At 31.3% G+C, this 13,244-nt stretch overlaps 2 protein-coding genes across 4 annotated transcripts in view; both read right to left on the bottom strand.

The window, feature by feature from the left end:
• Positions 1–246: 246 nt before the first annotated feature.
• LOC106777786 (calcium-dependent protein kinase 28-like) lies at positions 247–6,110 on the bottom strand. The gene is made up of 12 exons (XM_014665540.2): positions 5,494–6,110; positions 4,479–4,609; positions 4,236–4,277; positions 3,966–4,077; positions 3,804–3,882; positions 3,530–3,699; positions 3,235–3,361; positions 1,915–2,030; positions 1,716–1,823; positions 1,527–1,589; positions 956–1,129; positions 247–777 (listed from the first exon to the last, which is right to left on the bottom strand). Exons 1-12 carry the CDS (start codon positions 5,869–5,871, stop codon positions 619–621), a joined length of 1,659 nt encoding a protein of 552 aa, XP_014521026.1. The 5' UTR covers positions 5,872–6,110; the 3' UTR covers positions 247–618.
• A 5,857-nt stretch (positions 6,111–11,967) lies between these two features.
• LOC106777062 (transformation/transcription domain-associated protein) overlaps positions 11,968–13,244 on the bottom strand; it is a 28,248-nt gene continuing 26,971 nt past the window's right edge. For 2 of the 3 annotated variants that reach the window (XM_014664569.2, XM_022775561.1), the window contains 2 exons: positions 12,948–13,157; positions 12,240–12,377 (listed from right to left, as the gene is read on the bottom strand). In XM_014664569.2, coding sequence (XP_014520055.1) covers positions 12,258–12,377; positions 12,948–13,157 — 330 coding nt within the window. In that variant the 3' untranslated portion in view covers positions 12,240–12,257. Of the gene's footprint in view, positions 12,378–12,947; positions 13,158–13,244 lie in introns of all 3 variants that reach the window. The other variant, XM_014664571.2, reaches the window with a different exon arrangement.

The following is a 13,244-nucleotide window of genomic DNA, read 5'->3' as shown; positions in this document are numbered from 1 at the left end:
TATTTATGTGCTGTTGTACTTCGGCCCATTCAGTTTCTATTTGCAGTCCCCTACTTACTCTTAGACTCTCTTTTCTATTTTTTTTTTCTCTCCAAGTATTACTCCTGGCTCTTCTAGGTCTCAAATTCCTCACCCAAAATATAAAATAAAATTAAACGAAAACTCGTGACTTTTAAGAGTTTCCATTATTGCTCACAATGTTTAAGCCACAAATGCAAAATAAAATGTCAAAACGACAAAAAAATAGTAACTAACCAAATAACTTCTTTTTGTATATATTAAATTTCAGTATGAGAATTTTTTATTTATAATTACAGTATTACACATTACAAGAATTACACAAACAGGCCCAGAAAAGCCTTGAACTTAAATGATGTACACTGATGTAACTCTGATACCTCAACTCAATAATCCACACACTAATGCATATGCTCCTCAACGCTAACCTTAACACTATTCTGCTGTGTTCTATGCCACAGATGTAGATTCAGAGTTCCATACACAGCAAAATGTGCACAACAACGGCTTCACCATAAATGGCAAAGCAGATCATCTTAGAGGAAAATCATCATTCTCTTTTCCTCAGTTATCTATCTCAGTCAATCAAACACATCTAATCTACATCTTTCGATGAAACCGATTCGGGCTCAACACGTTTCGAGAACCGATGCTTGCAGTTCTTAAAAGTCTGCGGAATTCTGGTAAGCTGATCTTTCCATCTTTATCAATGTCGGCTTCCTCAAGCAATGGATCAATGGAGCCTCTCAAACCCGTGTGCTGAAAAACCAATAAATCATATCAGTTGCTAGTAGCAAATATGTAAAAGTATAAACTTTGATGAATGATTAAAAACTTATTTAATTATTTTATTGCAGGGCTAGTATTTACTATTTTTAAAGGAGAATCTATAGTAAAAAACATGTTCAGGGTGCTTGTGAATAGACATGAGACCGACCATTCTAAGTTCATCTGGAGTAATGTAGCCATCCTTGTCCAAGTCAAATTTCTCAAAAGCAGCTTGTGACCGTTGCTGCCACTTAAAAGAATCATGTTCCTCCAACTGATGTACATGTAATGTAGCTGCTACAAACTCGGAGAAATCCACTAGCCCGTCTGTGTTGCTGTCTATCTGCCGGCACACAACAAAAAGCCACAACGGTGAATAAGAATGATTAGGCGAATCAAATCTATTGTCTCATTGAAAAAATACAAAATATTTTGGAAAAAGAGAGAATCCTGTACTATATATGAGTTGGAATCTTTAGAAAGTGAAATTCTCACTCCGCTTTCTCAATTAAGGATTCTTAACACTCTTTTTTCTACTTCAGAAGTACACTTCATACACTATCCTTACAGCTAGATAAAGAATATCTCTCAGTATCTGAAATTAAAAGTATTTAACCTTTGTACTACATATACTAATTAAACACCAAAGAAACTCCATCTTTCAAATTTTTAGTCAAAAAATGGCTGAAAAATAACCAACAAAAAAGTGGTGCCTGTAGAGGATTGTCAGAGATACTAACCGCTTGTAATATCTCTAGCACACGTGATTCTTTCAATTTCCAAGGGAGATCTTGAGCAAGAGCCTGCACAAAATATGGCCTTTAGATCAAAGCAGGGAAAACTATAGTTAAGGGGTTAATTTTCTCACCAATTGATAAGTAAAGTGTGTGGATTTAATATATTCAGAAAGAAGTTGATTAATGAGTTACCTGTCTCATCTCTTCAAGACTGATAGAACCATTTTTGTCCACGTCTATTGCATCAAACTGATCTTTCAGATCAGACAACTCTTCTTCATTAAGTGTGCTGGCCAATGCCTGCACGATAATCAAGTGACAAAAAATTGGCATCAAACAAGTTCCATTGCTTATAACATGCAAAGGTTTGAATTAATTTGTCCTTTCTCACCCTTAGTGCAAACTGTTTCAACCGACTATACTTCACAAACTGTCGCATGTTGTTCAGGACAGATATGTCAATAGGCATCTCTAATGCCTCTCCCCCTTCTCTAACCCATGGATGTGCTGGAAATATAAGAATTCGTGGATGCAACACAACATTAGGGTATGACTTTGTATTAGATATGTTTAGATAAAGGGGAAAAGTATACAATTAGAATACAGTTTGAATCCAAATTATTCGATTAAGAAAACTCTGTATGGAAACAAAATTAAGCATAATTGCTAAGCTCGTACCGAAACAGAAAAATCTATGAAAAGCTGATGCATTACTGATTCGGTAAACAAAGCTTGACCGAGCAAGTAACAGAGTTGAGCAGCTCTAGCTATTTCATAACATGTAAAGACTGTAGGCCACTCACTAATTTTGAAAATGACTATTTAATTACTACCATTTAGATAACCAGTTTACCTATTGCAAATTTACTGTCACTGCCGCATACGTGTACAGTAAATTTACATGGTGCAACGACAAGATTGGCAAAAGAAAATAAAGACTATGCGGGCTGCAGGCTGACCAACCCCGCCCGTCCTTGGCCAGGTGGGTTGGCAGACTCAAATAAACAGTTTGCTCTGTGTTTTTCTGTTCGGGGTTAGCGGCCAGCTTGCATGGTCCGTCCAGCTTTGCCATCTCTAAAGATTGCTGCCTTTTGACCTAAATGTCACAAGTTCAAATCCTAGAAACAACCTCACTACTTGTGGAGGTAAGACTAAGTGCATTTACCCTCTCAAAGTACCATACCTGAGAGTCTCATGCACTGGGACACCCCACTTGTTGCCTGCTTGCACTAATGGTTATGTCCCTCCTTTCTTCTTTTATCAAGATAACTGTACTGGTCTTTTTTCTATATTTGCAATCAGTTGTGTAGTATATTTTTCTTTTTGTCTTGTACTTTTTTTTCTCTTCGAATTTGTCCATCAACTTTTCTTTTGTACTTCAGTAATTCATTGCATTAAATTCGATTTTATTTAAGCAAACATCATTTTGATTGAAAAACAGATTGGTCTCGAGTGGTAAGAAAAAAAAAATAAACTTTTGAAATGTGGACATGATTGAAAGTCTAAAATGAGAGCCATTTTTGTAATATGCATAGCTTCAATATTTGCCATAATTAAAACTGAAATTTTTTTATTTGTTAGGGAAGAAAATCAGCACTTAAACTCAATGTTGATGAACAGCATTCCGAATGATATAAATTCAGTGCTTAAACTTAAAGCATTATTGATGGCTCCAAAATTTGAGACAGTGATAAAGCAGTTGGATACGTACATAGAGCCTGAGCAGCAGTATATCTTGCACGGGGATCTTTTACCAACAATTTCTTCACAAAATCTTTTGCAGCATTGCTTATGGTTGGCCATGGTTTCCGCCGAAAATCAGGCTTGTTCCGTAAGACCTGAATGTGACAAGATTATAAATTAAATGTAATATCAAAAGATTTTCAAGTTCTTAATTAAAGGTATGAAAGTAAAGGCCAAACATTTATTCTTGGTCCTAAAGAAACAAGAATAGATCAAAATCTCACATAAATTACAGGAGATTCGTGTCATAAAATGAAATATACCTCCTTGAAGATACCATCCTCTGTCTTATCCCAAAATGGACGTCTCCCACAAAGCAATATGTATGTAATCACACCAATACTCCATACATCTGACTCAGGACCTGACTTTCGTTTTAACACTTCTGGTGCAACATAGTAAGCACTGCCAACAATGTCTTGAAACCTCTTCCCTGTTCTCAAAGAGAGAAAAATATAACTCCCAAATAAAGATTGCCAGAACAAGTTGAATGCAAAGGGGGATAAATCAATTTTTAGTTCAAATAATTTTGCTCACCAGGCTTTATGAAATCAGACAAACCAAAATCTGTAGCTTTTAAAGGTGAATCTTCTCTGGTTGATTTGAAAAGAAAATTCTGCGTGCAAGGAGGAAAAAATTTAATATATAGTAGCACATACAACTCAATATTACTTAGACATGCCAGAAACTATAACACACCTCTGGTTTCATGTCTCGATGAACCAACCCATGTAAATGACACTCAGCCGCAACCTTAAGCATCTGCCTTACAACCACAGCTGCATCTTTTTCAGAATAACGACTGTCCTTCCTGATAAACATGATGGCAGACAGAGTCAAGTTCCACGACAAGAATATACAAATACTTGGAGGTATTAGGGATCATGGCTCTGAGATTTGAGTAATGTAAACAGTCAGGATCCGTTCAGACCCGGGTGCTGGGGATGGGGATCACATTAGGAAACTTACTTGGCCAATATCCGATCTAGCAGTTCTCCACCCTCACATAACCTAAGATGGAAATTGTGACAAAGTTCATGTTGTTAATAACATTGATGTATACATAAAAGAACATAAGAAAACAATACAGAGGATTCGATGTATAAGCTCCCAAAAGATATATCCTGAGTATATTGCAGTTAAGTAATGCCCAAAATCATATGAACACAATGAAACAGCATAAAGAAGAGACTGAACACAAAAGCAACTTACTCCATAACTATGTACACGTATGAATCATCCTCAAAAGCATTGTAGAACTGAACCACATTTTCATGGCCTGTAAGTTCTTTCAATATCTTGACTTCACGCTTAACATCCTCAACCGCTATAGGGAGAACCATCTGCCATCAAATTCTAGGAATGTTTCAGGATCACACGAAACCTCATATTATAACAAATTGGAACATAAATGAGAAGAAAACGCCAAAAAGCGCTCAGAGTAAAACTTCGGAACACAAAACACATATTTCGCATATATTAAAAACAATTGCAGGCATCGCCAACGCTACCCAGATTCATTATTACCCCGCTGCTCTTTTATTTGTAGCGGAAATGGATCAGGATGTGGATTTTCACATCGCAATCAGCCCTAACTAGTTCTACCTTAGTAGTTTTTCACATCTTTGCTGTAGAACGTGTAACACGCTCAAATTCAAACTATTCCGTATGACTTTAATTAGTTCTATCATGACCTTTCAAGACGATGCTGCCACATAACGGTGAGCTAAAGTGAAAGTTAAAACTGAATTATCAATAACTTGTGAACCTTCCTTCTTCAAAGAAGAGGGGCAAAGAAAAAAAAACGAAACCAAGTTGCTTAATATACAAATTGCAGAAAAAAGAATAACTAATCAACCTTCTCATGGTAGATAAAAATCGGGCTAAAAACTTCAACCTCGAAATCAGAAATTCGAGCAAGTCGAGGTCAACGACGAGCAAAATAAGATGCACTGGGGAATCAGCAGAATAACAGAAACCCCTGTTCAATTAAATACTGTAACTAAAGCTCATCATTATTCCATATTCCAAATGAATATACCAATCTCCAGCACCAAAATAAGTAGTATCTCCGCGAAAAAAAAAAAATTCATAATTAACCCTGACCCATCAACTAAAATTGAAAAAAGAACAAAAATTGATTTCCATTAGGACGTAACAATCACAAAAATAATCTAAACTGGATTTCCTGTATCCGCGGAAGAACAAAATAAACAACACCGAATACCTTGTTCTTCTCGAGTCTCTTAACGGCGACACGATCCCCATTTGCTTTGTCTATCCCAACGTAAGTGTAACCGAATTGGCCGTGTCCCAACAACTTCCCGAGCGAAAATCTCTTGTCAAAGTCTTTCTCGTATCCAAAATCCGTGCGCTTTCCGCAAGGCAGTGTCCCCCCCGGGCGACGCACGTTCGCTTTCTCCTTGGTGCGTGGGGGCTTCCGCGATTCTTCGCGCCGCCGTTGACCATGCGACGACTGTTGCTTATGCACGACGGGCTCCCCCTGCGCAGGCAGCGGCTCCGAGAATTTGCGGTTGCGATTGGAAGCACCAGCGTTGTTGCTGCTGGAGCCGCTGACCTTGGTGCTTGAAAAACAGATGCCCATTATAGAAGAATGGCAGAGAGATGAGAAGATGTTAGCATTCAGTGGTTGATTAGCATAGAGAGAAAGAGAATTTAGAGGTTTATGCGTAGAGTGGATGATTGTGTGCGTGAGAGAAAGAGAAATAGGAGAAAGGAAAGAAGGAAGCAGGGAGGAGGAAGAAGGGTAGAAGGTGGAAGGTGGTGGTGGTGGTCAAAAGAGACTTTTGAATGAAAAATATGAGAGAATGGCAAAACTACTTCCAATAATTCCTTCCCATTGGGAATTGTAAATTTTATTTTTTTAATTCTTCATTCTTCAACTTAGCTGTCACTTTTCTTTTTGCTTTTATAAAAACACCTTAAACTTTGTTTCCATTCTTAACTCATCTCTTCTTTTATTTTAAGGTTTAACTCCTAAATTTTGATTCAGGATCTCATCTCATAACCTACTTAAAGAGTTATAAGATTTTTAGTATTTTTTACCATTATCAAAATAGATCATTAACTACATTTTAGGAATCCCAAATCCACCTCTTTAGGAATTCTGTCCCTTTTCTCTATTTTTTTAGAAGGTTGTTGTTTCAAATAATTAACAAATATGTTTAGTAAAACCTATCCAACAAACTTAAACTATAGCTCATTAATTGTGACATTTAAACATAGTGAAAGAATTTTGTCTTTAATTATTTTCGAATCATTTTTATTTTTCTATTATTATAAATTTTAACATCACTTTTCTTCATTATTTTCAAATTCTATGACTCAAAATCTTAATTTTCAATAATTTTTATGTTAATTTTTTACAATTAAAATTTAGAATTATTAAGTTGTTTAATGCACTTTTTTCACTATTATTTTTTTATTTTGAAGTGGTTGAGTACAGAATAAAAGAAATATATATAGAGAGAACATAAATCATAAAAATGAAAAAAAAAAGGAAAATAAGAAAATGCACCGAATTAAAAGAACTCGATACACAGTATCAGCTCAGACGATTAACTCGATCATTTGATTATGAAAATTTAAATTAATATTAAATTCTCAGTGCTACTTTAATTTATATGTTTTTTTTTTTTACTTTCACTATAAACTTATCAAAATTTCACATTACAAATTTAAGTGTTTTTTTTTATACATGAGATGCCATTTATACTTTGTTTATTTAACACATATTTCTATATTTTTATAAAATTCTTATAGTATCAATTATTCTTACATTTCAGATAACGTTGATATTTTTATTCTTACTTAAATTTTGCACAATAAATTTTCTCAGTTCTCAACAATTTATACCTTCAACAAGTTTAATTTTTCTTCTTCTTTTTAGACATGTATTATACTAAAACCTATTTCTTTCAAATTATAGTTGGCCATAACTGTAAACTATTTTTCTAACAAATTGAATTGTCATCAAATGATTTTTTTTTAATTCATTAATGCTATATATATATATATTCAAAAGTTTATTTATTTTTCACAATTTTGAATTGATTAAAAATATTTGTGTAATATAAAAACTATCTCCAGTTTAATTATAAAATAAATTATATTGACACCATTTAAATGTTGCTAGAAATGTAATTTTTTTTTTAATTTATTAGTGGTAATATTTCTTGATTATTTTGAGAAAACTACATTATGAATTCCTAATTATTGCTTAAGTAGAAATAATTACTATTGCTAATTGTACACTCCATTTGACAATCTTGTATTATAATTGATTACCAGTTCCTCCTAATTTAATATCCAACAAATCATGGCAAAGATTAAAATACTAATAAATACACTAATGTTGACCAAGTCTTACTCTTAAAAATAAACAATATCATTTAATGGAGCAATAATCAAATGAATTGCAATTTCACTGTTGGTTGGTGTCCGTTGTTCTTTTCTGACATTTTCATTTTTCTACACTATTTATTATCACATCACAAATTTAATATGATTTTACTTTATAATAATTTTATCTACTTATATGTGGTTTAAAATCTATACAAGATCAACAAAAGAATCTGCAATTTAAGTATTTAACTTTAACTTATGAATTCAAATTACTAATTTATTAGTTAACGAATTCATATAGCTTGTCAATATTAATTATAAATCATAGTCACCCAAGGTAAACATTATTTAAATAACATGAAGTGCAAGTATTAAATGCGAGAATGCTATTCTTTAAAGAAACAAAATCTCATACGCTAACCAAATCTAAAAGTAACTCTTGCATATAAATATATCTGTTTTTATATTTTACTATAGTTAATATTAATTACTTTAATGAACTTATAGCTAGTCATTTGTTAGACTTATGATGTAACATATTTCTCAGTACACATTCTTAGTCAAAATTGAGTCATTGTGAATCCAGGTAGAAAATACTGCAAAGAGCATTAGTACGTCAACCATATTTTTATAATAAAAATACATATACACACAATTTTGTGACAAAAAAGGGTAGTAGTGAACATTAACATATTTTATACTTAAAGGAAAGGAAAGTTATTTATATTATAGATATTAGCTCCAAGAATCTGAATATACTTATAAAAAAATTTAATTATTAAATTATCATTATAATAATGAACATATATAAATTAAAGTTTGATAAAATTGTTAGATATATAATTTTTATTTTATATTTATCTTTTATTTTTAAGTTAATTTGTTATTATTTTTTATTTTTATTTTGGATTGAGTTCATATTTCTTTTATTATAAATAAAAAATTTTATGTGTGTATTTAACATAAGGAAGATTAATCCCAAATATAATTTTTTACTGTATTTAACAAATATAAAAAAGATTATTATTATTATTGATGTTTTGTATATTGAGTTAGCAATAGATTGAGAAGGAGAGTGTGCATTGGTTTGATTGAAATGAGGATATTGTTGTGTGTGTGAGTATTTATATATATATAATATATACCCCACACAACCAATCAATTATTTATATATTCTGAAATTTAATTTAATAAGAAAATAGACTTTGACTTGATCACTTGACTGTGGTTTTCCAGTGAAGTGTGTCTTATTAGGATGCTTGAATTTTGGGAGAACGCGTGGACTACAAAATTCAAAGATTCCAGTCGGACTCAGACTCTAACCAAGTGAAATTAATATACTACAATTTAATTCAACTTCGACTAACCCTAATAAAATCGTCAAACAAACCCAAAGAAAATTTTCTATTTTTAAAAATTAAATAAATAAGATCCTTCACACCTATTATTATATGCATACGTCCGAGATATAAAAGAAAATTCAATAACACTTATTACTATGGCTAAATCAATGGAACAAAATACATGGTTATAGTTTTAAACTTATTTTAGGCTATTATTTATAGTTTAGTTGATATCAACGTGAATAATTATGCCTTGATTCATATCACTATGTGCTAGTCACATATTATCATTTATTTTCCTTTAAAATAATATAATTAAATAAAGAAGAAGTTGATCAATTCATTGTGATGTTAAAACAATCTTTAAACATAAGAAGTACTAAAATGTATATATGTAGTAAATCTCACTGTTAGCATACTCCAAGATTCCATTGACTCTTGTAGATTATAACGAAATTAATGAGAAAAAAAAAAAAAAAAAGACATCTGCATATGTTGAGACCACACTTTTCCAAAACATTAACACTTAAATGCAAAAGCAAACATTAACACTTAAATGCAAAAGCCTGATTTGCTTTCTCCTTCAACAACTAACAACTAACACAAAAATACAGTGTTTCCATTTATTTGATAAAAGGTAAAATGAGAGTTTTTGGAAAAAAAAAATATATTTTGACACACAAATTTTTTTTATATTTATTTGATACTATTTTTTTAGAAAAATATAAATATTAACTTTTATTGAAAAGAGATTAAAATAAAAGGTAAAATGAGAGTTTTTTTGAAAGAAATGATATTTTCACACAGAAATTTTTTTATATTTATTTGATATTTTTTTTTCTTTTTAGAAAAATATAAATATTAACTTTTTTTATTGTGATTTTATCTTTTATAATGTATGTTAAATAAAAGGTAAATGTATGTCGCCGTATACTTTTTTTTTTTTTTAAATTCACTTCACAAAGTAAACAAAAATAAAAATTAACTTTATTTTATGAGTTTAGTTGATCTCAATTATTATCAATGGGACATGTTTATATGTGCAATTATTGGACACGTGGGTACAACTGTGCCAAGTGTTTATAAGTGAAATGCTTACCAAATCTTCCTACACGACATGATGATATTAAGTAATTTTCCACATATTTAGGAACTTTTAATCATTATATTATTTTTGGAGGATTAAGCTCACAACACCATACATTTTTAACGCGAATTTGCTCATTTATCCAAATTATGATTTTATCTTGAAAATTATTATTAATTTTTTTACATTCAATTATTCTTTCATTCTTTTTAATCTTTTAACTTGAAAGATGTTTATTAAATTTAAATACTTTAATAATAAAATTAGAAATAAAGGCTCAAATTTAATATTTTAATAAAATCCAAATTTAAAATTCAATTCATTTTTAAACAAATGTTTCAATATCAACATACGTATTTGCCAAGTTTAACTTTAAAAAGTAAGACATACTATTCATTTATAACTTATTTGATTTCTACCATATGTGTAGCATGTTCTCATCATGCAATGATGCAACCAAACATCAATCCGTTTATTGTGTTTTAATATAGTACTCAAATTAATTAACAAAGTATTGTTTTTCTCCAAACTGAATAATGTCTGCCCTAAAAAAGAACGTGAAAATACAAGCCAACAAAGGGTTAGTTTGGTATCACTTGTATTTTTTTATTTTAAAATACTCTCTGGGTCATATTAATATATTTAATTTACTGACATATCAGTTAACTATTTTACTTTTTTTATTAAATCAATATTTAGTCTTACAAATATTTTTGACATAATAACGTGTTTATGAGATCTGTATAAATAATAATAATTATAGGGTCAAGTTGACCAAAAGCCCTTTAGGTATTGCCAAGTCAATAAAAGTGGTGATTTTGATTTGGGCAAATATGTCAAAAAAGGAGACAACCTTGGTGTGAACGGATTTAAGTTCACGTGTTGAAGGAAGGCAAATCATAATCTAGCTAGCTCAGTCATCATAAAACCATGGTCGTTTTTCATGTATCAATGTCTAATTCCCGTATCTTCGGATTCATAATTTATTTGGAAGACTGAAATGAAAATTTGTAATTGTTAAAAAAAAAATAATATTGCAAGCATATATATATATATATATATATATATATATATATATATATATATGTATGTATCTAATAATAAATATATTAAAATAATAATTGTTTTTCTGATTAAAAACCAATATTCATATTGTTCGTTGGTGGTAGGTATAATTGCACATGTGCTTATGTTGGGTGCCAGTAGTCACAGATTCACAATACTGATACATGAATGATTTACGTAAAAGTGCAATGGGCTGAGCCTTTTTTTTTTTAAAGGTTATATGTATGAAGAAAGATCAGAGAGAATTAGAAAATAACAAAGGAAATAGTTTATCTACCAAAGCTGATTTAAAGAAGAAAACAAACAATTAATTAAATAAAGTGTAAACACAATAAAAATAGAAAGCATGTGATTTTAGCAGTCTAACTGTTCGAAAGTCAAATCTAAGGTTATTTACTTGATTACTTTTTTTTTCGTTTACTTTTTCCTTTCCATCTTCTCTCTTACTTTAACCAAACAATACCCAAGAACTTTGTTAATATAAACTATTCATAATCAATTCACAAGTTTTAATAAATAAATAGATTCCATCATATCTTGCATCAAGTGATATCAATATCATGCGAAGAAAAAGTGATAAATATATGTGTATTATGATCTTGAGTAAAAACATGAATTCTTACTGAACTGAACTCATTCACTGTAGCTATTACAATACACAATGCATTTTCACTGTTCCCATACAAATCATGAGTTTTGTAAGTTTTTATTCAAAATATAATTTATGTGAATGATAACATCCCTATCACTGAAGGTAATTTTCGAACTTATCTACTGAATCTAGACTGGGTTAATTATTCAAATTTAAATAATACATAGATAAATAATAAAAGTAACAGACTAATTCTGAACACATTTTAAATAGTCATTTACTCGATGATTCACAGATGTATACAAATGTCTTCTACAAATCAATGACCCCTTAATTATACATGTCGGTCCCTCATCATGCTCCTGTAACTAATACTCTACTGTGTATAGCTCTAGTCTAAAGCAGAAGAAAAATGAGACCTAATATATAGCCATTGAACAATTGGATTCAACATATTAACTATCACTACTCTACAAAGCTGGAATATGTACACATATTTACAGTGCTGTTACTTTTCAAGAAAAGACTACCATCAGAACTTAAAACCAGGGATGCCACGTTGGATCCATCATGCACAAGTTCCTAGGGTTCAAGGCAGCTTCAACCAATTCAGTAACACCCCTCTGCACAGGTTGTGGTGGATCCATAACATTCTCCTCCTATATAAAAAAAAAAAACGTAAATACTCTAGATTAAAATAGCAGGCAGCATAAAATATACTAAATCGGTACAAACTTGGGATAGACATAGTCAAAATTCTCAAAAAGTATTTTAAATACTATGTTCCAGAACATCAATTGTAGTGAAAAACACCAACTGACAAACTGATTGACAAGGGAATGGGAAAATTGAAAAGGAAGAAAATAGAACGAACAAGTATCAATAATGACCGAGTGTAAGGACATTAGCAGGAGGCAGAAACTTACAATCAGTGATAATGAGTGGTGCCAACAGAAAAAATAGAAATGCAAAAAACCTTCATCCCCTTTCTTTCCTTTTGTCCAAGTAATTACTAAATCCATAAACATGTCCAAAAAGATAAAAGTGGATTGCTTTATTTTAGCCAGGTAACCCGTAAAATACTCAGAAATTTGTTACAGAAGAATTTATCTCCTAGTTCCATCAATCCAGCAATTAAAGAGAAAACCTTAAGTGGAATTTCTAAATCAATTAAATGAAAGGATAAACAATTTCAGAACACCGAGAAGGGAACGCAATTTGCTTACTACCTCTTCAGAAAAATTTTGAGGAGCGATTCCCTTAACCCTCGTAATAACATGTTCCACATTTGTGATAACTTTCTGCTTGAAGTCAACTGGGCTCATGGTACCACCTGCAGCCATAGAGGCCATGGGCATCCCAAGGGGCCTTCTCCAAGACCAAGACAGTAGCTCATCGCGGAAAAACATTGCTAGATGATGCCACAGGTGCTGACTTTGCTGTAATACCAATAATTTAACAGATCAATTGGTAGTATTACATTGAAGTAACATCAAAATATTGGAGAATTCAAGTTTATGTATGCA

This window comes from Vigna radiata, chromosome 11 (genome assembly GCF_000741045.1).
Source record: "Vigna radiata var. radiata cultivar VC1973A chromosome 11, Vradiata_ver6, whole genome shotgun sequence".
NCBI lineage: Eukaryota > Viridiplantae > Streptophyta > Magnoliopsida > Fabales > Fabaceae > Vigna > Vigna radiata.
Note: the sequence above shows the minus strand (reverse complement) of the source record. Positions and strands in the feature narration are given on the sequence as shown.

Bases quoted from the DNA above. Each gene is read 5' to 3' on its own strand.
- LOC106777786 (XM_014665540.2), bottom strand. From the start codon at position 5,871: ATGGGCATCTGTTTTTCAAGCACCAAGGTCAGCGGCTCCAGCAGCAAC. The intron at 4,078-4,235 runs GTAAGTTTCCTA...CATGTTTATCAG, and splicing joins CTAGATCGGATATTGGCCAA to GAAGGACAGTCGTTATTCTG. The intron at 1,590-1,715 runs GTAACTCATTAA...TATTTTGTGCAG, and splicing joins GTCTTGAAGAGATGAGACAG to GCTCTTGCTCAAGATCTCCC.